Raw genomic sequence first — 27339 nt, 5'->3', positions numbered from 1 at the left:
ACTGTGGCAGTATACGTGTAGTCACGGAATTTGACAGTCTCATGTTAACATTCAAAATATTATTTGAAGGCCTCACAATTGCCCGATTTTAATGTATGATATACCAAAATGTTCAGGAAAGCCCAAAGCACATCTCTTGTTGTTGTGGTCTTCAGTCCTGAGACTGGTTTGATGCAGCTCTCCATGCTGCTGTATCCTGTGCAAGCTCCGTCATCTCCCAGTACCTGCTGCAACCTACATCCTTCTGAATCTGCTTAGTGTATTCATCTCTTGGTCTCCCTCTACGATTTTTACCCTCCACACTGTCCTCCAATACTAAATTTGTGATCCCTTGATGATGCCTCAGAACATGTCCTACCAACCGATCCCTTCTTCTAGTCAAGTTGTGCCACAAACTTCTCTTCTCCCCAATCCCATTCAATACCTCCTCATTAGTTACGTGATCTACCCACCTAATATTCAACATTCTTCTGAAGTACCACATTTCGAAAGCTTCTATTCTCTTCTTGTCCAACCTATTTATCGTCCATGTTTCACTTCCATACATGGCTACACTCCATACAAATACTTTCAGAAACGACTTCCTTACACTTAAATCTATACTCGATGTTAACAAATTTCTCTTCAGAAACGCTTTCCTTGCCATTGCCAGTCAACATTTTATATCCTCTCTACTTCAACCATCATCAGTTATTTTGCTCCCCAAATAGCAAAACTCCTTTACTATTTTAAGTGTCTCATTTCCTAATCTAATTCCCTCAGCATCACCCGACTTAATTTGACTACATTCAATTACCCTCGTTTTGCTTTTCTTGATGTTCATCTTATATCCACCTTGCAAGACACTATCCATTCCGTTCAACTGCTCTTCCAAGTCCTTTGCTGTCTCTGACAGAATTACAATGTCATTGGCGAACCTCAAAGTTTTTATTTCTTCTCCATGGATTTTAATACCTACTCCGAATTTTTCTTTTGTTTCCTTTACTGCTTGCTCAATATACAGATTGAATAACATCGGGAAGAGGCTACAACCCTGTTTCACTCCCTTCCCAACCACTGCTTCCTTTTCATGCCCCTCGACTCTAATAACTGCCATCTGCTTTCTGTACAAATTGTAAATAGCCTTTCGCTCCCTGTATTTTACCCCTGCCACCTTTAGAATTTGAAAGAGAGTATTCCAGTCAACATTGTCGAAAGCTTTCTCTAAGTCTACAAATGCTAGAAACGTAGGTTTGCCTTTCCTTAATCTTTCTTCTAAGATAAGTCTTAAGGTCAGTATTGCCTCACGTGTTCCATTTCTACGGAATCCAAACTGATCTTCCCCGAGGTCGGCTTCTACCAGTTTCTCCATTCGTCTGTAAAGAATTCGCGTTAGTATTTTGCAGCTGTGACTTATTAAACTGATAGTTCGGTAATTTTCACATCTGTCAACACCTGCTTTCTTTGGGATTGGAATTACTATATTCTTCTTGAAGTCTGGGGGTATTTCGCCTGTCTCGTACATCTTGCTCACCAGATGGTAGAGTTTTGTCAGGACTGCAAAGCACATCATGGAATAGAAAACATAAAATGTCAAATTTCAACGAATTTCACGTACAATATCCCCTTAATGTCACGTACAATGATTCTCGGAAACACTCACAGTGAAACTTATGGGATGCTTCCCCTAGATGTAGAAGCATGAAATTTGGCAAGAAGCATGGTTTCACAGTACATACAAAGGAATAAAATAAGAAAAAAGGTTAATTTATAATTATATCAAATTAAAAAATTTGGAATTTGTTATCAGGCGTCAAACTTGAAATTAAAACGTTCTCGAAAGTCTCTGAATCCATGGGACCAATATCAAACATTCAGATCGGTACCAAACGTTGTATGTCCATCGAGTATCAACCAAAACAACAGTTTAGTTCGTGCTAGTTGCTGTCGTCCAATATAATATGCTCAAACGGCAATCAAAAGCAACACTAGAACTACAGAGCACAGGAATTGTAATTGTTTTGTAGATCTCGTGTGGGTGAATTGGTAGTGTGTGAGGTCGCCGTGTCAAAAGTCCTGCGTTCAAACGCAACAAATGACAAGTTTTTTTATCTGTTTACTCGTGAAACTGTTGTATGAAATAACATTTTCCTGACATGTAAAATGACTTTTCGAAGTTTACAGCAATGGTCTTTTAGCAGTCTACTTTCTCTTCGTTAGTTGAAATTAGTAAACGTATAGAGTACACTTGTATGGATAGGTGTGGTATTCTGTCGGACATGTGCGACTTACAAATGTACTCTATAGGTTTGCTACTTTCAACTAACGAAGCTAAAGCAGATTGCCAGAATAAGATTTCAACGAACTTCGAAAAGTCCTTCATGTCTGAAAATGTTCTCCAACACTTTACGCGTAAACAGCTTAAGTTATCAGCTGGGTTTGAACGCGAGACTTACAGTACTACGACCTCACGCTCTACCAACTCATTCACACAAAATCTACGAAAATGGTACTCACAGATTCGCTATTCCTATGCTGCGTAGTTCTGGTGTTGCTTTTAGTTACCGTTTGAGCATGTTCTACTGGACGACAGCACACAGCACGAACTAAATCGGTGTTTTGGTTGATACACTATCGACATAAAACATTTGGTGCTGTTCTCAGTATGTGACATCTGGAGGCTTGGCTGTCACTGCTTGGGTCCTACTCGCGCCTGCCCAGTTAAATTGTTCTGTATGTTCTCCTTTTTAATATTTTTATTTTCATTAATTTTGAGCACATCTCACATTTCATGTCTTCCTTTTATTCTTGAATTCCTAACGATTTCTCTGCAGCGTTTGCAGTTTTCTCTTGGAATTCACGCCATGCACCGTTCTCAGTTGTTTCAATTTCTCCCGTAAATTTTCCGATTATTGCATCCGTAATATTGGCATTACTGGTGTTCTGTACGATTATTTTATGGAGCTTCTGCTTCATGTTACATGGGGGAAATCGAATGTTAACCTTAAAGATTCAGATTCCCCTTCTCTAATCACTTCAAAATTCATAAATTAACAAGTACTCCTTTTGCGTATGGCTATTAAAAACATTAAATTCTCCTAGATTTCGATTTGGCTTTTGACAGGGAGCAACGCTGCAGCACTCAATGCTAAGTTGTTAGAACCATACAGCGACAATGCACTATCAAATGATACAATGATTGAATGGAGACTCATAAAGAGTGGTCAGACAAGTCTGAACGAATGACAGACCCTCTCCGTCTGAAAAACTGATAACAGTAAGAGAATCTGAGGCTCTGGTACTCGAAGAACGGACCTGTCACAATCGAAGCGATAGTGTAAAAAGTGAAAATCAGTGGTAGACGAGCTTTCAGTATATTCGACAGCAGTTTGAAGATTACAAAGGCCTCCGCCTGGTGGTTCCGTGACTACTCGCACCCATTCAAAAAAGAACCCATCGAACTGAGACAGTCGCACCAGCCAAATCCAGATAACTTCCTTGAGGACCTCGTCACCCCTCATGTCTGTTTGGATGTTATCACTTTGGCTCCGAAACGAAAGAGCAAAGTGAATAGTGGAAAAGTATATTCACCACCGCCAAGAAAGGCGAAGACCCAACCACTTTATTGTGAATAGCAGAGTAATCTCGTAGATGTAGATGTATTTTACGATAGTGGACATGTGCTACAAACCAGTTCAAGCCTTCAAGTCTGCCAAATGAGGACGTAAGTTACACTGACAAAACTAGATGGAACATGTTTTTAGCAGATTTCGGTGGTATAGGTAATAATATTTTTATCATTGCTGTGGAGTACAACGCAAATAATGACCTAGGAAGTGTAATTTGTTTACTTTCACTGTATAGAAGCCCAGTACCGTTTGTCTTTGTTCTTAGCAGCATCAGTTGTAATTTGGTCGTAGCCCGTAGTGAGGAGAGGATGGTCTGTAGGCGCCACAGCTCGCCGCCGTTTGCTACTAGTCAGCCAGCCAGTGTACGATGTGTAAACTGACTCAACCTGCTTGTGACCTGGGTGAGTCAGCGGTGAGATTCGGTCGCGTGCTGTCCTGTGTACGTCACGTGGGCCGAAGCCCTAGCAACAGGCCGGGGGCGCGGCAAGCAGGGAAGCCGCCCGCAGTCACGAGTCTAGCATTGTGCGGACCGAGCGGAAAAAACTGAAAGCGGAGCTTGACCACAGCTACCGTGTCCCGGCAGCGGACTCGCATATCCGGTATGTGCGTGCGTGCCACGGCGATTCTCCGCGCGTTCTTCAAACCAACCCCTTCGTTTCAATGAGAAACTGGTCGCTCCATTTCGCCTCTACTTTTTTTTCTTTTTTTTAATCTGTCTGTTAGTCGTCTGCCAAAATCCCTTCCTCGTATCTGTACAAATCCTTCTCCTGCTTCAGTACATCCCACATGCTTAGTTATACATGCTGCGTGATTAGTACTCGCCCAAAATGCGTACAGAATGGTTACGCCATAGAGCTTCATCGTTGCAACAACTGTCGATTTATCATCAATTTACTGTAGTCTAGATATGCAGTGGTATTAACAGCACGCCAGATGATTACGCCAGATACTCACTCAGACTGATAATCCAAAGCAATATGCAGTACATCTCAAAAGCTATATGTGCCCATCACTGAGATCCAGGCAGCACAGTAGACCAAAAGTTTGTGAGTTATTACCCTGTAAATAGAGCAGCAGATGGTTCTGGATCATACCTCTCACTGCTTCTCCGTACATAATACCGGATCAACGAACGTTGCTTAAACGATGCGAATTGCAAGTATTGTGAAAAGAAAATGCTACTACTAGTAGTACTTAGTTTCTACAGTCCATTCCTACCATAAGCACAGATCGATGCTACATACTCGCAACCATTTCCTGGCAGATTAAAACTGTGTGCCGGACCGAGACTCGAACTCGGGACCTTTGCCTTTCACGGGCAAGTGCTCTACCAACTGAGCTACTCACGCGAAAGGCGAAGGTCCCGAGTTCGAGTCTCGGGCCGGCACACAGTTTTAATCTGCCAGGAAGTTTCATATCAGCGCACACTCCCCCGCAGAGTGAAAATCTCATTCTGAATACCCAACCACATTAAGTGCACAATATTCTACTCTTTTAGATAGCATGTTTCGGGGTGGGCGCATTGTCATATTGACATTTTTCTGTTTATTTTGTCCATGCGACTTTCGTAGTACTCGCTTATGTTTTCTGTTATTTTTTGCAACGTAATCGATAAACAGAATTACTTCCACATCTCTGAAACTGCAAGCCAAACATTCCCGACGATTCCATCGTTTTCGTTGAAAGGTCACCAGCTACCATCCATTAAAATGTTAGAAACATAGCTGACTTTTCTGCATCTGAGCTCGGTGGAAATTCAACAAATATGATCATACAATGATCCCTTCGTCCACAGAACTTTCATAGCGTTAATTCAAAAGGGAAAATCTACAATGAGACACTGACGTCTTTAATAATGGGTAATAAAGATCGTGTTTTCCTCTAGGCTTGTAGATGTGAACATCTCAAATTGTCATGGTTTACTGAAGATAAATTTCATTTGTGAGTGAATGAATTGTGATTGTACAGTTAAAATATCTTTCTTCTTGAAGAGGTACATACATAACGACAGTGGGTGAGCATAACATATTATTCATAATGCTCGTTTTTGTACTATCGGTACTGTCTTTCTAAGTGCTGCGTTATCCCAGAAAATTAGTCCGTAAGACATTATTGAGTGGAAATGTGCAAAATATATCTGGACATCGCGACGCGATAAAAAGGAAAAATGTATGAACTCTGTTTGTTCATCAGGGGCAGATTTTTCTTTACCTAAAATTCGTCACTTAATTAAAAATTAAGGCTGTAGAATGGTTGCTTACAACTGGACAGAATTCCGCTAACTGCTAGGTTGAATCATAGGTGCAGTTTCCACATCACAAACGCATTTACAAGTGATTTAAGTTTTCACAAATAAAATTTGTTGCCCAATCAGCACAAATTATTGTTCTCTGGTGATCAGCACAAGTTGTTATGCAGCAAACAATGGTACGACTCGAGCCCCCACAGGTGGATAACACACCATAAACACACACAATAGCTGGAAAAACACCAGTCTGTGTTCGCAGCTACAAATCAGAAGTAAATATCTTCATTCAAAGTTGGCTAACAGACACAATGATTAATTGTCCCATACGTCGATCAGATATGAAATTCAAATATAGTTTTCGCTAACTGCTGTAGCACACTGAAAAAATGATCAGAGTCCAAACTGAGCCAGAATAATTCGGAGTCTTGAGACAAAGCCAGAAACAGTCCAAATACCGACCGATAGGCCTCAAAAGCCACACTACCTTACACAGTCCCAAACACCAACAGACCGCCCGCCAAATATAGACCGAACACACAGACAGACCGCGAGGGACCTGACTGCAGAGCTATTAAAAGCGTCAGTCATCCCTCTAGTAGCGATCCCCTACTCTCTCAGCGTCTCTCAACCGCAAAACCACCCACTGGCGTCACACAGGTTCCTCATATGATCTCCAGTATAAATTTGCAACTTTCTATACATACATATAACTGAAATTCCGATTGCGCCATTAGCTGCATGATAAAATTCTACTTCAAAAACATGAATCATAATCATATCTAAGTACTATATTATGCCCATAAATTAAAGTTTAAGTTCGGAGAGAACGCCTCGCGGGGGAAGGAGATTTAGGACAGCCGCCCACCCTCAGGAGCTCAGTTCGTCAGCGCACCTGACGATGGCGACATGTCTGATCGCCGAAATATTGTGCCCGTTGGACACTATGGACCGGCAGTACACCCGTGGACTGTTCTAGCAAGAAATACGTCGGGAGAAGTTGAAGAATCACATTAAAGTTCAATTAATCACAATTTCCGCTTTCAGAGGCGAAAATTGTTTATGTTCTTGGCATTCTTGTTATTTAGTTTACGCTTACAAATGGTATATTATTTTCATCAATTTTTTCGCCTGTTTTTATTGCTTTAACCAGAATTTACACTTCTTTGATGAAATTCAAACCATGGACAAAAACTAGGTAAATTTAACGATAGACCTTAAAAATGACTGATAAAAATAATAATTTTACAATCCAAACAGTGTTTGTAGTTACTAGTATCCACTGCCAACAATTACTGCCATACCGTCAGTGTATGTGTCTTCATATGCACTTCACTCATATATATGCTGCATTTAATTAATTTCCAATTGAACTGATTCTGGCCGGCCGAAGTGGCCGCGCGGTTCTGGCGCTGCAGTCTGGAACCGCGAGACCGCTGCGGTCGCAGGTTCGAATCCTGCCTCGGGCATGGATGTTTGTGATGTCCTTAGGTTAGTTAGGTTTAACTAGTTCTAAGTTCTAGGGGACTAATGACCTCAGCAGTTGAGTCCCATAGTGCTCAGAGCCATTTTTTGAACTGATTCTCTCATCTTAATTGTTAGAGTTATGAATTATATGATTATCACAGTCATCACATTTCATCAAAAGCAACAGTTTGATTGCTCAGTTTCTTTGGTTGCGTGATGATGATGAAAGTTAAAAATTTAAAAAAAGCGTATGTTATTAATAAATCAGTAAGTTCTTTTACATAAAACACTTAGATGATTTCTTTATATTACTAGATGCGGAGGTAAATCCTCTTTCATATGACACCTCGTGTGTTCCTGTACCTTTTACGGTTTGCACTGCACATGCGCTGGTGACTGCAAAGCAATAGAAACTTTCCAAACGGCTAGTTGCCGGCCGCGGTGGTCTAGCGGTTCTGGCGCTGCTGTTTGGAACCGCGGGACTGCTACGGTCGCAGGTTCGAATCCTGCCTCGGGCATGGGTGTGTGTGATGTTCTTAGGTTAGTTAGGTTAAAGTAGTTCTAAGTTCTAGGGGACTTATGACCTAAGATGTTGAGTCGCATAGTGCTCAGACCCATTTGAACCATTTGAGCCAACGGCTAGTCGCCTCAGACGTCACTGGTTCGCGAGAAACCACACGCGTCGTCCGCCCTCCGGTCAGCGGAAGCGAGGAGCTGAACGGTGGGCGACGCCACCCTCCCCCCCCCCCCCCCCACCATCCCACCACCACAGCCGCCCGCAATGCCGATCCGCGAGAGGAGCGAAGCCGTCCCCTGGTAACCGTACGCGCGCGATTCAAATGCCGCCCTCGACCGACGCACCTACTAATACGCAGACGTGGCTCCCTATGTTAAAAGGCCGATTCGTTTGTTTCCGTGGCTAGCAGCAATCGTACGAAGGGCAAAAGTAGTTGAATTTTAAGTGATCGAACAGATCAGAGATACGCTTCTTCCACTTGAAGATTTCTGCAGTATCTTCAGTATGTACACTCGGGTGTCACCCGTTCACAGCAATGTGTTGCATAACGATCAGATTCAAGATTCCAGTTTTATGGCACCATTCGATAAAATTGTTAATACGACAATAGCGTATGGGGCCTGAAGACGGCAATATTGAGTCGTCGAAACTGGTAGCATCTGAGATATAAAATAAAATAAACCAAAACATAAGGCTGTTGGTAAAGTTATTTGAATCAAAGAATACGTACCAGCCGATGTCCCCCCAGGCCATAATGGACCGACAGAGATATACAATTGTTGTCATTTGTGTTATTTTATGTTGGAGAGCTATGTTTGAATGCTGGCGTGTTGTAGTTCTGTAATCTTTCTACATGTATTGCGATACGATAAATAAATAAAATGAATAATTGCACTTCCTAGCTCAGTTTTTATAGACTGACGCCGTAATGTAGATTACGATATGATGACAGGTAAATCATTACAAATGTGAACCATTTACTTCTTTATGATACGTGGTTTTTGCAATGAGTCACAGCGCTGTGTGACGCTACACTTTTGTTTTCAGTGTATTATTCATCATTCTATCACCTGACAATAACGATTTTATATTTCGCCTAACGTGATGCTGTGGATACTTCTATGAGAGTACATGGCATTCCATTACATGTGTGTTGTACTTAACATTTACATTAGTTTAATCCTGTAGTGTTACCTAAGTTTTATTTGTAATATAGGATGGCCAGATGATGGAAACTGGTTGTAAGAGTAAAGTATTTTACCAGAAGCTCAAGGCGGTAATATGACCTTTTTTTTTCAAATACATGCCCTTGAGGCATCTTTGGCTGAAAATGTATTGATATTTTGAAGGTCATTACATACGTAACGAATAGGAATGGCCCAAAATTGAACCTTGTGGGACTCCTTTCGCTATTCCTCTCCAGTCACTAGCAGTTCTCTCCTTCCAACATTGTTTGTATTCAGAATGAGATTTTCACTCTGCAGCGGAGTGTGCGCTGATATGAAAGTTCCTGGCAGATTAAAACTGTGTGCCCGACCGAGACTCGAGCTCGGGACCTTTGCCTTTTGCGGGCAAGTGCTCTACCATCTGAGCTACCGAAGCACTACTCACGCCCGGTACTTACAGCTTTACTTCTGCCAGTATCCGTCTCCTACCTTTCAAACTTTACAGAAGCTCTCCTGCGAACCTTGCAGAACTAGCACTCCTGAAAGAAAGGATATTGCGGAGACATGGCTTAGCCACAGCCTGGGGGATGTTTCCAGAATGAGATTTTCACTCTGCAGCGGAGTGTGCGCTGATATGAAACTTGCTGACAGATGCCATGTCTCCGCAATGTCCTTTCTTTCAGGAGTGCTAGTTCTGCAAGGTTCGCAGGAGAGCTTCTGTAAAGTTTGGAAGGTAGGAGACGAGGTACTAGCAGAAGTAAAGCTGTGAGTACCGGGCGTGAGTCGTGCATCGGTAGCTCAGATGGTAGAGCACTTGCCCGCGAAAGGCAAAGGTCCCGAGTTCGAGTCTCGGTCGGGCACACAGTTTTAATCTGCCAGGAAGTTTCATTGTTTGTATTATTTACCACAACTTTTCGCGTTCTGTTTGTTAACTATGATGAAAACCAGTTGTGTGTAAAGTCGTCACTTCAGAGACGTTGAGCCGCGTGGGGTAGCCCTGCGGTCTGAGGCGCCTTGTCACGGTTCGCGCGGCTCTCCCCGTCGGAAGTTCGAGTACTCTCTCGAGGATGAATGTGTGTGTGTGTGTGTGTGTGTGTGTGTGTGTGTGTGTGTGTGTGTGTGTGTTTGGTCATTAGCGTAAGTTAGTTCAAGTTCGATTAAGTAGTGTGTAAGCCTAGGGACCGATGACCTCAGCAGTTTGGTCCCACTGGAACTTACCACGAATTTAAAAAAAAAAAAAAAAAAAAAAAAAGACAAGTTGACTGCTGACCCCGTCCGCCCCTGGTAGCTGCGTGGTCAGGGCGACGGAATGTCATTCCTAACGGCCCGGGTTCGATTCCCGGCTGGGTCGGAGATTTTCTCCGCTCAGGGACTGGGAGCTGTGTTTCCCTTATCATTATTTCATCCCCATCGACACCCAAGTCGCCGACGTGGCGTCAACTCGAAAGACGTCCGCCGCTCGTGGTCTCGCTTCCCGAGCACGGGGCCCCGGGTTCAATTCCCGGCGGGGTCAGGGATTTTCACCTGCCTCGAGATGACTGGGTGTTTGTGTTGTCCTCATCATTTCATCATCATCCAGGAAAGTGGCGAAATTGGACTGAGCAAAGGTTGGGAAATTGTACGGGCGCTGATAACCACGCAGTTGAGCGCCCCACAAACCAAACATCATCATCATCATCAACTCGAAAGACTTGCACCAGGCGAACGGTCTACCCGACGGGAGGCCCTAGCCACACGGCATTTCCATCACTGCTGACCCCCACACGGTGTCTGTCTCTCTGTGTCGCCAGGCGGTGAGCGAGTCTGACTTCTCGCGGTGGGTGCGCACGCTGGCCGTGGAGCTGCTGCGGCAGACGCCCCTGGACGCGCTGCGCTACCTGGACGTGCTGGCCATCACCGCCACCACCACCACGGCGGCGCCACCCGCCACCGACCACCACCTCGGCACCACCGGCGGCGGCGCCTGGCACCAGCCCAGGGCGCGGTCCGAGGACAGCCGCGGCTGGGCCGCGCACAGGCACCACGCCTACAGGTAGCTTCCCCAGCCAGCCCAATTACTACCGCATCAGAGCAGCTCAATGTTGATGGGGTTCACACAGTTTATGACAATTGATCTAGAGGTCAGTTTGTGACGGAAGCGCTCGTAACTAGTAAGGTCCATCTTCTGCTGAAATCTATTTTAATCTTCCACTTGATAGATCGGAGGTGCACAATGGTTAAGATTCTGGATATTCATTTGGAGCTATTGCTATTTGAAATCGGTTTCTCTGAATTCCTTAGCATGAACGCTGGCATCTTTTCATTTAAAAGACCGTGTCCGATTTGATTCCACAGCTATATCCAATCCAAGCACATTCTCCGTCACTAATGAACTTTATTACGAAGCGTCGTTAATAATTCATCACGTCTGATAAGTCTTCATTTCTACAAAGTAACACTACACAATAAAAAAAAAGTTTGCTTCTGGACATGAAAGTAGGTTAGTTGGAATTAACTTATCACATACGCGCTGTAACTGTTCGTTGCACATTTTCGATCTGATTTTCACATCTTCGGAAGTACAGTTTTTGAGTGTGTTATGACGATTTAAAAATTGGTCTCAGCGCGAAACTAGTCATCGACTGAATAAAGTAAGTAAAATCTGAAACTCTGAACTGGTTTCTCGTTGTACTGCTCACCAAGCGACTGACATTTCTTGCATCTATCATCGAATGAAATGATGGCAACTTTACATACAAACGTGAAATGGTATAATTTTCTTTTGAAATGGAGTGAGGTCACAGTTTATTACCTTGTCACTGAGAAGCATAGTTCGATAAATACATGCAAAGAAATTCGTCGCGGTCTTGTTGAACTATCCTGGCATTAATGTTGATCAGTTTAGGAAAACCACGAACATCCCAAGTGAGCCGCTGAAACCAGCACATCTCGCATGTGCCAAAGGTCGCAACCGCCGCTGCTCATGGCTCAGCGACAAGCTCAGGGGATTAGGGCAATTACCACGCCGTTCCGTAAAAGGAGAAAAGGGAAAAGAAAAATTTCAGCTGTGCATATCTACATCTACATACATACTCCGCAATCCACCATACGGTGCGTGGCAGAGGGTAGCTCGTACCACAACTAGCATCTTCTCTCCCTGTTCCACTCCCAAACAGAACGAGGGAAAAATGACTGCCTATATGCCTCTGTACGACCCCTAATCTCTCTTATCTCATCTTTGTGGTCTTCCCGCGAAATATAGGCTGGCGGCAGTAAAATTGTACTGCAGTCAGCCTCAAATCCTGGTTCTCTAAATTTCCTCAGTAGCGATTCACGAAAAGAACGCCTCCTTTCCTCCAGAGACTCCCACCCGAGTTCCTGAAGCATTTCCGTAACACTCGCGTGATGATCAAACCTACCAGTAACAAATCTAGCAGCCCGCCTCTGAATTGCTTCTATGTCCTCCATCAATCCGACCTGGTAGGGATCCCAAACGCTCGAGCAGTACATACTGAGAAGCGTATGAATTCGACACCGGCACCTCGTAGTCTGTAGAACTCCATCGTGTTCTGACAACGGAGGCGCTGTGTTGTGGCGTCGCAGTCAGTTGCCTCATTGCTGCCACTATTTGGAGGTATGTCCAGCGTGAGCACACGTTGCAAACCTGCGCAGCGGGGGACCCTCGAACTATTTCTGGGTAATTCGGGAGCGATAGTGCATTACCGCTGGAATGCTGCGACCGAACAGACGGATCCACGTGACAGGGAATCAATTGAAATAACTGTCCACTAAGTTTTTGGACTGCAGCAGCGCGAACTCTTCTTCTTCTTCTTCTTCTTCCAATGTTTCAGCAGTATACCTCTCGGCTCTCTTCAGACGAGGCGACAGATTGAAGCTACAGGCAACGTCACCAACGTATAGTGGTACCTACTGCTGCTAGCAGTCCAGCAGAGGGCGAGTACACAACCTGTTAAACGGCTCGTCTGCACAGGGGTTTCGTTGCACACCGTTCCTTTATGCCCTTGAATAAATGATTATGGAGATGGCCTATGAGGTCAGTCAGGGAAATACAGATATCTAAGAGTAAATTAAGCAATTAAATCGAGAATTAAGGGTATTAATGTATGTTTAGCACCCGTTTGATTTATATCGTTGCTTTATTCATAGCAACTTGCTTAGCAATGAATTATGGTCCTATACACAATGGTCCAATCGAATCTGTAAATAGTTTTAGCACACCAGTGGCAGGCAATAAACAGTTAACTACATTAGTCACTCTAAATTCTGCTATGTTCACAGCTCTCAAGCTTACGAACCGAGGACTAGCTTCTGAGCAACCCTTTAGGCATGATCTCTCCTCGCAATTAAAACAAATCTGGCCCCAGGCCGCTCTAGCTCAACTTCACCGCACGGCTCCCAACGCACCAAAGACACTCTGCATTGCGGCTCTGTCCTGCGTTTTGTCACGTGACACAACGCTATAGCGCAGTTAACATACATATACCTGGGCGTCATCCGTTTACAAACACTTTTCACAAAAACACTTAAACAAAATACATTACACAGTTCTGTACACGCTTATTTCAACACATACTATTGTATTTCCTCTTTACAATTATTTGTATTTTAATATATTGCACGAACCGGAACAGCAGTTACTCGTCAAAACAGCGACTTAATTCTTTCTTGGCCGTTTTTCATTATGTTACTCAAATCCTTCTACAAGTATGAATACATAAAATTAGTATTAAATGAACATAGAAAATGAATTGTCGCTACAAATTACCCATGGAAAGGCTGATGACTCCATTTTAGGTGCCCAGTTTCACCTGTTATGCTACAAGCAAGACTCCTTTCGTCGTTTTAAACCATAGATAAGCAAGCGCCAGAAATGTTGATCCGCGAGAAAGATTATACATTAATTCAATCTATTGCTTCGCGGTCGGACCATGCTATGATATCGACGTATCATTATTAAGCTGCACTGTAGCGTTTCTTCGCGAGGTTAATTAACGAAAATCTCAATTGTGATCAAGACTGTTTTTGATAGTAAATATTTGTAACACATTGATCACTGTTCAATCCCATATGTATTCTAAAGTAATTAATTAACGAAAGCTCCGGATTCCATGATTTGATCAGGTTGAAACCACTGTCTCTGTTAATTAAATTCTTCGCCAAGCTAATTTCAATAGCTTATTTCACCAAAAAGATGAAGTCGACGTTAGACTTTCTAGTTCAGAGCCGGATGAACCTACAGTTTTCGGTACATCTTTCATGGAATCTAAGAGTCTTCTGCCCAATGTACACACTTGCAGGTGATCAGGTGATCTATTAGGCCCCACATTTGCGGAGCACCAAGTCATCTTTAACGGAACCCAAAATTGATGCATCGAAACAGTATGATTGTTTTCTAATAGAATTTACAGCCTCGCCGAATCGAGGTATTCGTGATACACGTGTGACACTGCAGACCGTAAGTCCAGCTTCTGAATAACCTCGCACGTTGTGGACAAACTGTTTGGCTCCAACGAGATCCCCCTGGTACCATGCGGCTTGGCCATGCTACACTGACTGTCACGCTGACAGACTTGATTCTATTGCAGCCACGAGACACACATACTCATCGTGGTGAAAAGAGTTCTCTCGCAACAATCAGCAGCTATCGTTAAATTAATACCTCCTGGGTACAGTTGACAGCTACACCACATGTTTCAGCCTTCCGTGTCTGTATCGCGATGCCAGACGCGTAGATTTGTACAGAGAGCCTCACACGTGCCGCTAGCGGAGTGTAAAGCCGTCGGCACACGGACCGTGCATCCGAACGTTGAGCGTTGAGCGTGCCGAGTTTCTGACGTCATAGCGTGGAATAGCACGTTCGGGAGTCTTTCCGAACGTGCAGAGCAATATCTGGCATGTCAGATATTCTCAGCGTTGACAAATGAGATGACACAACGCCACCTACGTCACACGCACGCCGTCTCCCTTCAGTAGAAGTTGTGAGGCGCAATATTGGCATTCATTTCAAGCCTATATGTATATATGCCGTTTCTGAGCAGCAGCAAATTGATAATCACTGGAAAACCCGTTGTTAGTTGTGTGATTCGTTCCAATAAAAGAATGAGAAACATCATATTCGTGGCAAGAGAATTATTGTCACTTGCGTATTATGAGAGTAGGCTATTTGAAGGCAGCGACACACTGAAGATCCACCCAAAACGCTTTGTCCTTGGTACAATTTGTTATAATTAGATTTCAATTAGTAGCATATTTATCTAAGATTAACGTTTTTAGCAAAGGGTAACAAACTATGATTAGGTATAACGACCGTGTTGATGGTTTGGCGTAGTGAGTACGTAGTTCCGCTTGGGACGCGACAGCGATCGTGTGTCGGTACTTCCGCGTAGTCGTAGCGCCGCAAGCCGTGTTTATAATAATTCTTGGATTGTGACCTCTGATATTCTCACTGCTTCTTCACTACCGTCGTACACAAGCTTCTTAATTTACTCACAGCGGTCCCGACCGCTCATATAGTGCAGTTACGGCTCCCAGTGTACCTCTTAAGAATACCCTGTGTTTTGCATTTGAGAAATCTTCCAGGAATGTGCAACCGAGTTCTATAGAAATCCATGACTGGATAGTAGATATTATTGGCATCACATCCGATCAGGTCCACGCAGCATATTATGACATGGCGGAATACTGTTTCTTTGTGAAGTTTTTAGACCAGATACAACTGGAGAAAATTTTGGTGAATACTGGTGGGAAAGCAGAGTTCCGACATCGTGATCAGTCGGTGAGTACAGTTTCAATAACTAACGCTGACATTGAGTATAAACAAGTGCGAGTGTTCAATTTGCCACCTGAGGTTGAGAATTGTTTTCTTAGAGATGTCCTCGCCAGATACGGTGACATCCGACAGATTAGAAACGAAAAATGGTCGAGCCGTCACAAACTACAATGTTATAGTGGGGTTCGCTCAGTTGACATGGCCGTTAAAGTCAATATCCCATCCTATATAATGGTTTGTGGTTATAAGACTCATGTCATTTACGAGGGCAAGTAGGCACTTTTATCTGTAACGCGAGTGGCCATTTACGAGAGGATTGCCCACGGCGAGTTGTCGTACTTCGAAACAATCTGCAAAAACGACAGAGATTAACATTGGCTGATGTCCTAACTCAAAATCAGACGCCTTCTGTGACTGACTCCCAACCGAGTGCATCTGTGTCAGAGGACAACGATCTCGGTAACAGCACCTTCCCACCCTTGCCTCAAAAACCCGTGGCCGGTCACCCCTTAGCCACCGGTGTTGCATCATCTGTCAGTAACAAACGACGACGTACTATAAGTGACGGTAGTGGTTCCGGCGACCAGGTAGTAAAAAATCAAACCGATGACGCGGAGCCACGGGTCTCCACATAGGACACGCATGTGTCGGATGGCTCAGTTACGACCCGCCAAATTCCCATTCAACCGCCCGACGCAGAAACTGTCAATACGAGTGCAGCCGAGTGTTTACAGCAATCCGTTCCGATGCCGCTTGCCGACTCGCCGTAGGTGGCCAACACACAAGAGGTGGCAGTCAGTCAACTGCAACTCGTAAACACAGCGGATGAAGCACGCGGTGTATAGCATAACATAAACAGCCGCCACCTCGAAACTCCTTCCAAACAACACGAGGACCCGAACAGCTGTATACAAACAGCCAGTGCGGCTCCAAACAAACACAGGGAGCCTACTGAAGCCGCGTCTTCGGACTTGCCGTCACCCGTTCCGAAGCAAGGACTTTCACATACTGCTATACAGCCATGACTCGCTGACTCCGCCGTCTTCAATGACACTTCGGACGACTTTGCGACGGCAAAATAAAGTTAAACCAAAGGACTCCGTGGCTGGAAGTAACTCAAAAAGTAAAGTCAGCGCAAAAACAGGTACAAAACCTGCGGATGTAGGTTCGAAGTCCGACGGTGAGATGGACTGGGCTTCCTACGCTTCCCATCACCCACAAGTCTCGGACGATCATGAGTCAAGTTTATAAGTTTTTTGTCCCTGAACATTAATAGAGTTAGGACAGATTTAACAATGCTACGACAGTTTATCTATGAGTCCGAAGCTGATATAGTTATGTTACAGGAAGTGTCTATCTTAAGTTTTCATGTATCAGGATTTGCAACAACCGTAAACACCGTGGCGGACGGAGGTACAGGTACGGCCATTCTATCACGAGACGGAATCCCAGTGAGCAATATCGAAATGTTGGACTCCGGTAGAGGCATAGCTTGCCAAATTTTTGACGTCACCCTCGTCAATATCTATGCTCCATCTGGAACGACCTTAAAATCAGAAAGAGCTAACTTCTTTAAACAAGACATCATATACTTGCTACGCCGCAACCCAACCCAGTTGATAATTAGTGGTGATTTCAACTGTGTGATCCACAGGAAAGACCAATCGCCAAACTTTAATTACTGTAGGGAACTACATGATTTGGTGCGTCACCTGCAGCTGAAGGATGCGTGGGAACTAAAATTTCCTACCCTGGTAAAGTACACGTACCTGACCACCACCGCATATAGCCGTCTAGACCGTTTCTACATGTCTGAGAACATTTGCCAACATGTTCTGGACGCCGATGTCATTCCGGATAGCTTCTCCGACCACTGCGCCCTCTGTGTCACGATAAATCTGGCCAAACAGCATACTAAATGGCATAGGATTCTGTGGAGCCTAAATGTTTCTATTCTCGCCGATGCCTTGCTACAAGATGTCATCTCCACGACATGGGCGGATTGTCTCAAGCAATGCTGCAGATATCCGAGCAAGATAGCCTGGTGGAATGCTGTGGTCAAACGGAAAATGCGATTATCCTTAAGAAACTATAGTTGGCAACGGGCGCAAGATGTCAAACGCACAATTGATTTTTACCAAATAGTTCTGCGAGAGTTGTATGCGACTACGACACCAACCAACACACAGCTGACGACCATCAAACAAATGAAGGCGAAGCTTATAGGCATAAAGCGAACGCAGCTTGAAGGACTGAAGATCAGACCTAAAGCAAAATCGCTTCAAGAACGAACTTGCATCGCTGTATCACCTCATAAAACATCGTGCCCATCGCAAGCGAGCTTTTATCGGGGAGCTGAACACAGATGATGGACTCCGTTTGACCCGACAGAGTGATATTCTTACTGCAGTTTACCGGTACTTCACGGATCTGTACTCGCAATGGTGATGACTGCGGCGATATCGTGAGTGCTCTGCCGACCGTAGTCACGCCTGCGGACAACTCGGCGGTCGTACACGATTTTGCTCCAGACGAAGTCCTTGAACTGATTTATGGCTCGCCATCGAATAAATCCCCTGGCCCTGATGGTTTGCCACGGGAATTTTATGTGCGCTTCTGGCCTATAATCGGACACGCATTTACAGATGTTCTCAATGAAGTGATGCGAGGGAGTGACGTGCCGGCCGAAATGAAGGAAGGCCGAATTGTATTGATACCAAAAAGCAAACACCGAAAAACCTTACATAACTTCCGACCTATTACTTTACTCAATTTTGATTACAAAACCTTCGCCAGAGCACTCAACAGCAGATTGTCTCCGTTAATGAAGCAAGTGATTCACAACCATCAATCATGCATCCCTGGTCACACTATTATGACGCCCCTTTCGGAATATAGAGAGCCATAGCGTCAGTCACTAACGTGAATCTCCCATTGCTGTTTATCGACTTTTGCAAGGCTTTTGATCGCGTCCGCCACGAGTACCTCCTACAGCTACTGCAGCGGTGTGGTTTTGAGCAACGGGTTATAAATGTCGTGCAACATTTCGTCACGGGCATTACAACCAGAATCAGCGTAAATGGACAGCTTACTCAACCCATCGAGGTCCAAAGAGGAGTGCCGCAGGGGAGCCCTCTCTCCATGATGTTATTTGTTTTATCGCTCGAGCCGCTCTTACGCTCTATTCATGACAAACTTGCAGGCCTTTCGATCGCCAGGACGTCCTTCGTGGTTCGTGCTTACGCCGACGACGTCGGAGTGTTATTGCGCAACGACGGAGACGTATCAACCCTCAAGACCTCGGTAGACGAGTACTGTCGTGCTTCCGGTGCTAAAATCAACGCCGGTAAACGCACCTTTGTCAACATTCGAGGATTCGACGCAGTTATTATACCTTGGGTGAAGCGTGTCGAAACCCACACCACTCTGGGGATGATTATCGACAAATGCCCGCTAAAAATGAATGCAAAAAATTGGAAGCAGGTCACCAATAAAATGCAAGGTGCCATCTATGAAAACAATTGGCGGTCCGTTAACATTCTCCAACGCATACGACTCCTCAGCAGTTATATATTCAGTAAAGCGTACTATATGGCCCAACTATTTCCAGTCCCCAAGATGCAGGCCAAACACGTGATGAAACTCTCTAATAGATTTATCTGGCAAGGGCATCTGTTCAAAGTGAAATACACCACGCTGACGTCTTCCAGACAGGCCGGCGGACTAAACATGCCTGACATTAACCGAAAGTGTACTGCGTTATATATTAAACGAATCACCCATTTGTTGGACAAGGAACCTCTCAGCGTAACCAGTTGGCTCTTCCGAACCTTACAACCCACCGACATGCATCCACCCATTGATGTAGGTAAAACACATTACAAACTACGACATGTCAAGCAGTTTTTTCTTGAAGTAAGCTATATTGATGGACATTATTTGACGCAGGATTTACCGACGACGCATCTGTTATTAAAAAGATGGACATCTCCAATAGTCCGGAATCCCATTGAACTTAAATACTCGAGTGTTCATTGGAAGACAGTTTGGGACAACATAAGTTTAACTGTTCACACTGCTGAAGTGCCGTCCACACGGTATAAAGTGGTAACGATGTTATACCCACTAATGAAAGGTTGCATAGAATCGGTTTAAGTGACAGTGATAAATGCGTCCGCTGTGGTCTGGTGGACACCTTACGCCATCGCTTCACTTGTGGCGGTCATCTCATTAACTGGAAGTGGGTGCAGCAGAGGCTGGGCCTGATTACCCGCAGCAGCCCAGCCAGCCACTGCACCGACATCCTGCTCTGGCCGGACACGAAACATTTTCCCGCTACCAAGAACAACACCGTGATGTGGATTTTAGGACAGTTCGTGACATATATCATCATCCACAATAGTGAAGATAATCTCATTAGTTTCGAGGCTTACATGAGAACAGCACGCTGGAAGATGAAACGTTACCCAAATTTCAGGAAGATGTTTGCTAAGATGTTAGACATTTTTGAAAAACAAGGCGTAGGGTAATTCTCGATGCCGGTAAGGACACAAATCACATGCAAGACTATGTAGCGAACAAAATACACGAAGAATAAGGGGTTATACCAGTTCCTAGGACTACTCCCGACTTCTCAATGGTGTTATTAACTTCATTATGACGTTTTCATTAATTTATGTTCCTGTGCCTCTCTTGTTATCCGTTTGTGTCCTCCAAATGACTTTGAGTTTGGACGGTTATGAATCAATTGACAGAACTGTCATTCCAATTAAGACAATCAATTATATAATGTTTGCGTTTAGGTTCTACGTCTCTGTCTGGACTGAAGAGGCTATTGTCAGTTTACTATTTATGTTCTATTCTGTAAGCTTACAAATGGCACTATATTGAAATGTGTTCTTCTGTCTATTGTAGGATACAATTCGTGTTGAATCAGTTCCAGCGCTTCAATATTTTGTTTTTGTGCTTATGTACATATATGGTTGTTTTAATAAAGGAAAAAAAGGTAAAAAAAGTAGCATCTCTGCTCCGTATTGAGTTGTTGTTGGGGCGGTGGTTCGCGTCTTCACGTTTTCAAATATTTTTTCTTAATATTCGCGTTTTTATTAGGTTCTCATACTTTATTATTAGTTTAATATAAGTATATCCTATAAAGTTTGATGTTATGTAAATATAAGTTAACCTTTTTTTTTCTTTGAGGGGTGACTTTGTTCGATTGGCTTAATCTACAGGACAGCTTGCGCTACTTGTACAAAGATATTTTGCTCCTTTTTCTTTCACGCTTCGTAATCACATGTTGCAAATATTCTGCTACTGGGTAGGAACAGTGATCATGTAAGACTGACCTTGGGGTTTTACTAAAATGTAGGAATGATGGAAATAATGTTTGTCTTATGCAGTGAAGTATTCCAAATTTGTACCGCACTGTTTGTAAGGGAAATTTTACAAGCCTGTGTCCTTATTGATCAGACATGGTACTTTCCCTTTCGTGGATGATGGAGGAAATGTGTGTTTTACCGAGCTAACGTGGGAATTTTACGCGCGCCCGTTGAGTAAACAGTGTGATTTACGAACTAGAAACATCCCTCAACTGCCGCTGGAGTGCGTTGCGAGCGCGTATACGAGGTGCATTCGAGGTGCATTCAAGTTCTCCGATTTTTTTTCTCCGGACTGGAAAGAGATAGAAACATGTGCATTGTTTTAAAATGAAGCCGCGTTCATTGTCAATACGTCCCAGAGATGGCAGCACCGTACGGCAGATGGAATTTTACTGCCAGCGGCGGGAATGAGAACTGTTTTAAATACTTAAAATGGCGACGTTTTCCATACTTGAACAGCGTGTAATCATTCGTTTTCTGAATTTGCGTGGTGTGAAACCAATTGAAATTCATCGACAGTTGAAGGAGACATGTGGTGATGGAGTTACAGATGTGTCGAAAGTGCGTTCGTGGGTGCGACAGTTTAATGAAGGCAGAACATCGTGTGACAACAAACCGAAACAACCTCGGGCTTGCACAAGCCGGTCTGACATGATGGAGAAAGTGGAGATCGCCGAATGACTGTTGAACAGATCGCCTCCAGAGTTGGCATTTCTGTGGGCTCTGTGCACACAATCCTGCATGACGACCTGAAAATGCGAAAAGTGTCATCCAGGTGGGTCCCACGAATGCTGACGGACGACCAAACGGCTGCCCGTGTGGCATGTTGCCAAGCAATGTTGACGCGCAATGACAACATGAATGGGACTTTCTTTTCGTCGGTTGTGACAATAGATGAGACGTGGATGCCATTTTTCAATCCAGAAACAAAGCGCCAGTCAGCTCAATGGAAGCACACAGATTCACCGCCACCAAAAAAATTTCGGGTAACCACCAGTGCTGAAAAAATTATGGTTTCCATGTTCTAGGACAGCGAGGGCGTAATCCTTACCCATTGCGTTCCAAAGGGCACTACGGTAACAGGTGCATCCTACGAAAATGTTTTGAAGAACAAATTCCTTGCTGCACTGCAACAAAAACGTCCGGGAAGGGCTGCGCGTGTGCTGTTTCACCAAGACAACGCACCCGCACATCGAGCTAACGTTGCGCAACAGTTTCTTCGTGATAACAACTTTGAAGTGATTCCTCATGCTCCCTACTCACCTGACCTGGCTCCTAGTGACTTTTGGCTTTTTCCAACAATGAAAGACACTCTCCGTGGCCGCACATTCACCAGCCGTGCTGCTATTGCCTCAGCGATTTTCCAGTGGTCAAAACAGACTCCTAAAGAAGCCTTTGCCGCTGCTATGGAATCATGGCGTCAGCGTTGTGAAAAATGTGTACGTCTGCAGGGCGATTACGTCGAGAAGTAACGCCAGTTTCATCGATTTCGGGTGAGTAGTTAATTAGAAAAAAAATCGGAGGCCTTAGAAATTGAATGCACCTCGTCCCACGTTGGGGCCCACGTACCGTGTGCACAAGTCGCATAGTTCCTGAGTGTTCAGCAGCACGTTGAACTTGGCACGCTCAACGTTAACGTTCGACAGCACGGTCCGTGTGCCGACGGCTTTAGGGTCGTTCCCCAGCTGTAGACGGGCTGAGCGGGTGACGGACAGCGCCTGTTGCAGGGACCGCAGCGAGAACAGGGCGACAGGCTGCGGACGGCTCAGCCGGCGCGACGCCAGCGCCGCGGCCGTCACCAACGGCGACGCCGCCAACCACTGCCACAGCCGCAGCCAACCGGCCACCACCACTCCTGACAGCTCGGAGGAAGACGACGAGGAGCGCGAGGTGAGCCACACTCTGCCTCTCTGCTGGACTTCCGTTCGTCTGAACTAGATACATTTACTTCAGTGTGGTTCTTCAGTTTTTTCCGGCGTATTTGATGGTAAAATAACCCACAGATGTACTATCACCTGCCACCATCACGAGGTGCACTGCACAGCGTTCCGTCCGTAGTTAGCTCTCCGTGGAGTGCCTAAGCGTGTTGGCAGCAGAGGCTCCGTGAGTGCCATGGATAACTTCTCCATATTTCTTGAAAAACTTCATTTGAGACCTAATTAAAGCAAAGTGGGATTCTAAGCTTCCGTGAGATTGTCGTAAGTGTTACGGGTGGTGAGTTCGTCTCAGGTTCGAATGTCAATAGATTCCTTGATTATGGAGTCCCAGTAACGTAATTTTGGAGCCAAATTTTTTACACGAAGGGAATGCAGTAAATAACCAAGTAAGCAAGTGGGGACGTAATCTCGATATGTTACACTGAATTAACTAAACGGTGTGAGTTAACAGTGATTAATTTCAGGTGTGGAATTCTGAGATGAAAACAATAAAACCAAATTTACTGTGCAACTCCAAAGAAATAAACCTGTTCTCACATTTCGCCCTGTATCTTCACTGAAACACGTAAAAATCAAATTCAAGAAAAGCGAAAAAAATCACACTCTAGCATTAAATAAAATTGACAGAAGTTAATCGAAATATAGTGACGTGCCCAACCCTTCGTGGAACATTAAATCTGTTAGGTGGGCCGGGACTTCGAACCTGGGACCTTTGCCTTTCGTGGACAAGTGCTGTACCGACTGACGTATCCAGGGACGGCTTACGACCCGTCCTCACAGCTTTACTTTTACGTCAATTCCGTTGTAAAATCTTACTTTGAAATACGAGGGTTGGGACTTAAATAGTGGCAACTATTTATTTACAGCTCGTACAAAATAGATATGTGTTCCACAGTTTTACTGACCTTCAAAGTAGTCACCAGCTTTTTGTATAACCCGTTGCCGGCGATGTGGAAGTCGTAGGATACTTTTAGCAGTGCCAGTTGTGTTGACAGTTCTAGAGGCTCGGTCTATTGCTCGATGAATTTGTAGCAGTTCTGAAGAGAATGCCGTGAAGTGTTTCCTTCAGTGTAGAAATCGAGTTGAACTCGGGAGGGATTAAGTCAGGGGAGTGCAGTAGGTCGTATGGTACTTAGCAGCACCATGAGTCAAACAAGTCAGTAACAGCTTGCACTGTACGTGCTTGAGCATTGTTTTGCCAAATGATGGTCAGGTCCTGCAGAAAATGTCATCACTTCTGTCTCTATGCTGTTAATTTTTGTAACACAACCTACGACCAGTTTGGAGACAGAAGTGACCTGACCATCATTTTGTAGGGCAATGCTCAAGCACGTACAGTGCAAGCTGTTACTGATTTGTTTGACTAATGGGGCTGCTAAATGCTATACCACCTACTGCACTCCCCTCACTTACGCCCTCATGAGTTCAACTCGATTTCTAAACTCAAGGAAACACTTCACGGTATTCGCTTCAGAACTGCTACAAATTCGTCGGGCAATAGACGCGCCACTCGAACTGTCAACACAATTGGCACTTTTAAGAGTATCCTACGACTTCCACATCGCTGGCAACGGTTTATACACAGTGCTGGTGACTACTTTGAAGATCAGTAAAACTTTGAAACACGTATCTAATTTGTACGAGCTGTAAATAAATATTTGCCACTATTAAAGTTCCAACCCTCGTATAAGGGGCAGTCTAATGGAAACGAGACAGACGGAAAACAAAAATCAGGTTAAGTGTGAGCAGTACTCGCGCACCGAGGGTTTCGTACAATCTTGATTTTGTATATAGTGTGTTCATCCATCCCTAGAATCGAGGTTTGCGACGATTTTTACCTGTTACCAGCATCGAAACTGGCCAGATATCAAAATGTGTGACATGAATGGCCTAATCTTTTGACTAAATTGACGTAGAGGCCTAAATGTTTTACACTACCAAGCGGCTATAATCCTTACTATAGACATAGAGTTTAACTTAATAAGTCTACCCGATCCTGAGAAAAACGGTTCTTGACGGGCGGACAGACAGACAGACAGACACAACGAAACAAATGTATGAGTGATATTCATATCGAATCTGCAGCCGAAACATAACGTAATACTGACACAATATTTCGGCGATCCACCTGGCCGCCATCTTCAGGTGAATAAGCTGTCGCACTAACCGGTTCCGCTAGCTTAATCATTTGAAGATGGCTACCAGGTAGACCACCGAAATATTGTGTCAAGATGACGTTTCTGCTGGAGACCCCATATGAATATCATCCGTTACTTCACCGGGAAAGTTTACGGAGCCAAGATCCTATAAGTGTATTATATCTCACTGAGAGACGAAACGCTCAATGCCTTCACGAAAAAATGTTGGCGGTTGCCAAGGAGACCATGATTGTGTAGAGGCGTGCACCTCTTCGTCCGAAGCAAATCGGCGGCCACGAATGTGTTTCTTCAGGCTCCAAGAACCTTTAAATCGCGTGGGGGGAGATCGGGACTGTATGAAGGACGCGTAAAGGCGTCCCATCTGAACTTCTACATGTGGTCGGGTGTTATCCTGCCAACAGAAAGACGCCATTCGTCAACAGTGCTGGGCGTTTTGACTTGATAGTCCGCTTCAATTTTTGCAAAGTGTCCGCGTACCGCTGCGTTAATTGTGGTGCCGTGTTCCAGAAAGGCGATGAACAGCGGGCCCTTTGAAGCCAAGAAAAAGGTCATCATTACTTTCCCGAAGCTGTGTTTTCCTGGGAATCCTTTACAAATCCTCCAGAAAGTTCCGACCTGTCCCCATGCTATTTCCATATTATTACAGCCCTGAAAAAAATGCATTCCTGGCTGTCGGTTTGCTTCGGACGCAGAGATGGACGCCTTGGTACAGTCATGGTTCCGTAGGCAACCGCAAAAAGTTTTCCATGGAGGTACTGACTGTCTGATCCCAGAGTGGGTGAAATATGTCAAGAGCTATTGCAATTACGTTTGAAATAATAAACAGGTTACTTACTTTTCTTCCCTGTATCTCGTTTTCATTTTACTGCCCTTTTTACATTAGGCGCTTCTTGCACTGCTCTCCTCGCGCTCATTTAATCTTAGTTTCGATTTTCCTTCTTAAGGAAGCTTTGGTCAGTCCTGGTTTAAGGTAAAACATTACCCGTTGTTAATACGTGAGTAAATCCCCGATAATGTTATTCCTGCGATAGCAATTAGTCTGGCCGTAGTCGTGTGTAGTGGAAGGGAATCGGACTAACTTCTATTACCTGGAAGATGTTTTGATAGTAGTTATTTTAACGGAGATCCAACCAATATTGTTCAGTCTGTAAAGTGAAACTGTAGTTGTGGAAATCAAACGGGCGCCAGGTTAATTACGCAAACTGATCGCGAGTAAATATACTGTTAATCAAGAAAATTAACTGTTCTGTGTGACCTTACCTGGGACTGGAATCTGTTCTGTAAACTGGATACGTAACACCACCACACTGTAACAAGTCTTGGTAAGATAACTAGCCATGAGAAACACAGATAAAAACTTAAAATTTTCTTGCGAAAACACTCTCTCAGTAACGAACAGTATCTGTATTAAAAAAAATTAATATCCATTGTACAGTATCACTTTATAAGCGAAGAGCGCAGCTAATTTTGAAATGAGTTAACAATTCACTCTCCAAAGACAGACAGTATAGAAACGTTCGTCAAATTGTAATACTAACAGCTACGATTAATAAATGTTTTCATTTGGATTATATACGTCACTCCATAAAGCAGAGCGTAGGTGAAACAATGGGGCACAGAATCTGTTACTGTCTTACTAAGTGGTAGCTAGCTGTATTAACGAGGACACATGTCTTAAAAGCGATTACTACAGTCATAAGCACTTTAACTGGGAAAATTATTGAGCTAGTGGCCCAGCATTAGATGGGGAGAGCCAGAAACTGTTCTGTACATTGAATGGGTGCAGAACTACCACTCCAGACAAGATACAATGACGATACATACATCAATGTGTTACCACAAGAATAATATCACTGTTACAAAGCTGCACGATAAAAAATAACAGAGAATGCCCTTCAACTATAGTGGTGTGCAAATATTTTGTTATAATGAGCAAAATTTTTGATAGAAATGAAAATGAAATAATGTATTTAAGCCGTTTCTTTATAATTGTTCTTTTGGAATACTTTGATTTACAAGGCTACTCAAAAAGAAGGAACAGATTTCAAACATTTTTTGCTTCCCAACTACAAAAGATAGAAACACAATTCCAA

General features: G+C 44.1%; 1 protein-coding gene across 1 annotated transcript in view; it reads left to right on the top strand.

Moving 5' to 3' along the window:
• The window catches only part of LOC126161229 (uncharacterized), a 477655-nt gene that overhangs the window by 371743 nt on the left and 78573 nt on the right, over positions 1–27339 (top strand). Inside the window, exons 3-4 of the mRNA XM_049916971.1 lie at positions 10794–11035; positions 22878–23040. Coding sequence (XP_049772928.1) covers positions 10794–11035; positions 22878–23040 — 405 coding nt within the window. The remainder of the gene's footprint in view (positions 1–10793; positions 11036–22877; positions 23041–27339) is intronic.

Source organism: Schistocerca cancellata, chromosome 2 (genome assembly GCF_023864275.1).
Source record: "Schistocerca cancellata isolate TAMUIC-IGC-003103 chromosome 2, iqSchCanc2.1, whole genome shotgun sequence".
Taxonomy (NCBI): domain Eukaryota; kingdom Metazoa; phylum Arthropoda; class Insecta; order Orthoptera; family Acrididae; genus Schistocerca; species Schistocerca cancellata.
The sequence above is the reverse complement of the archived record's forward strand: the minus strand, read 5'-3'. Positions and strand labels throughout refer to the sequence as shown.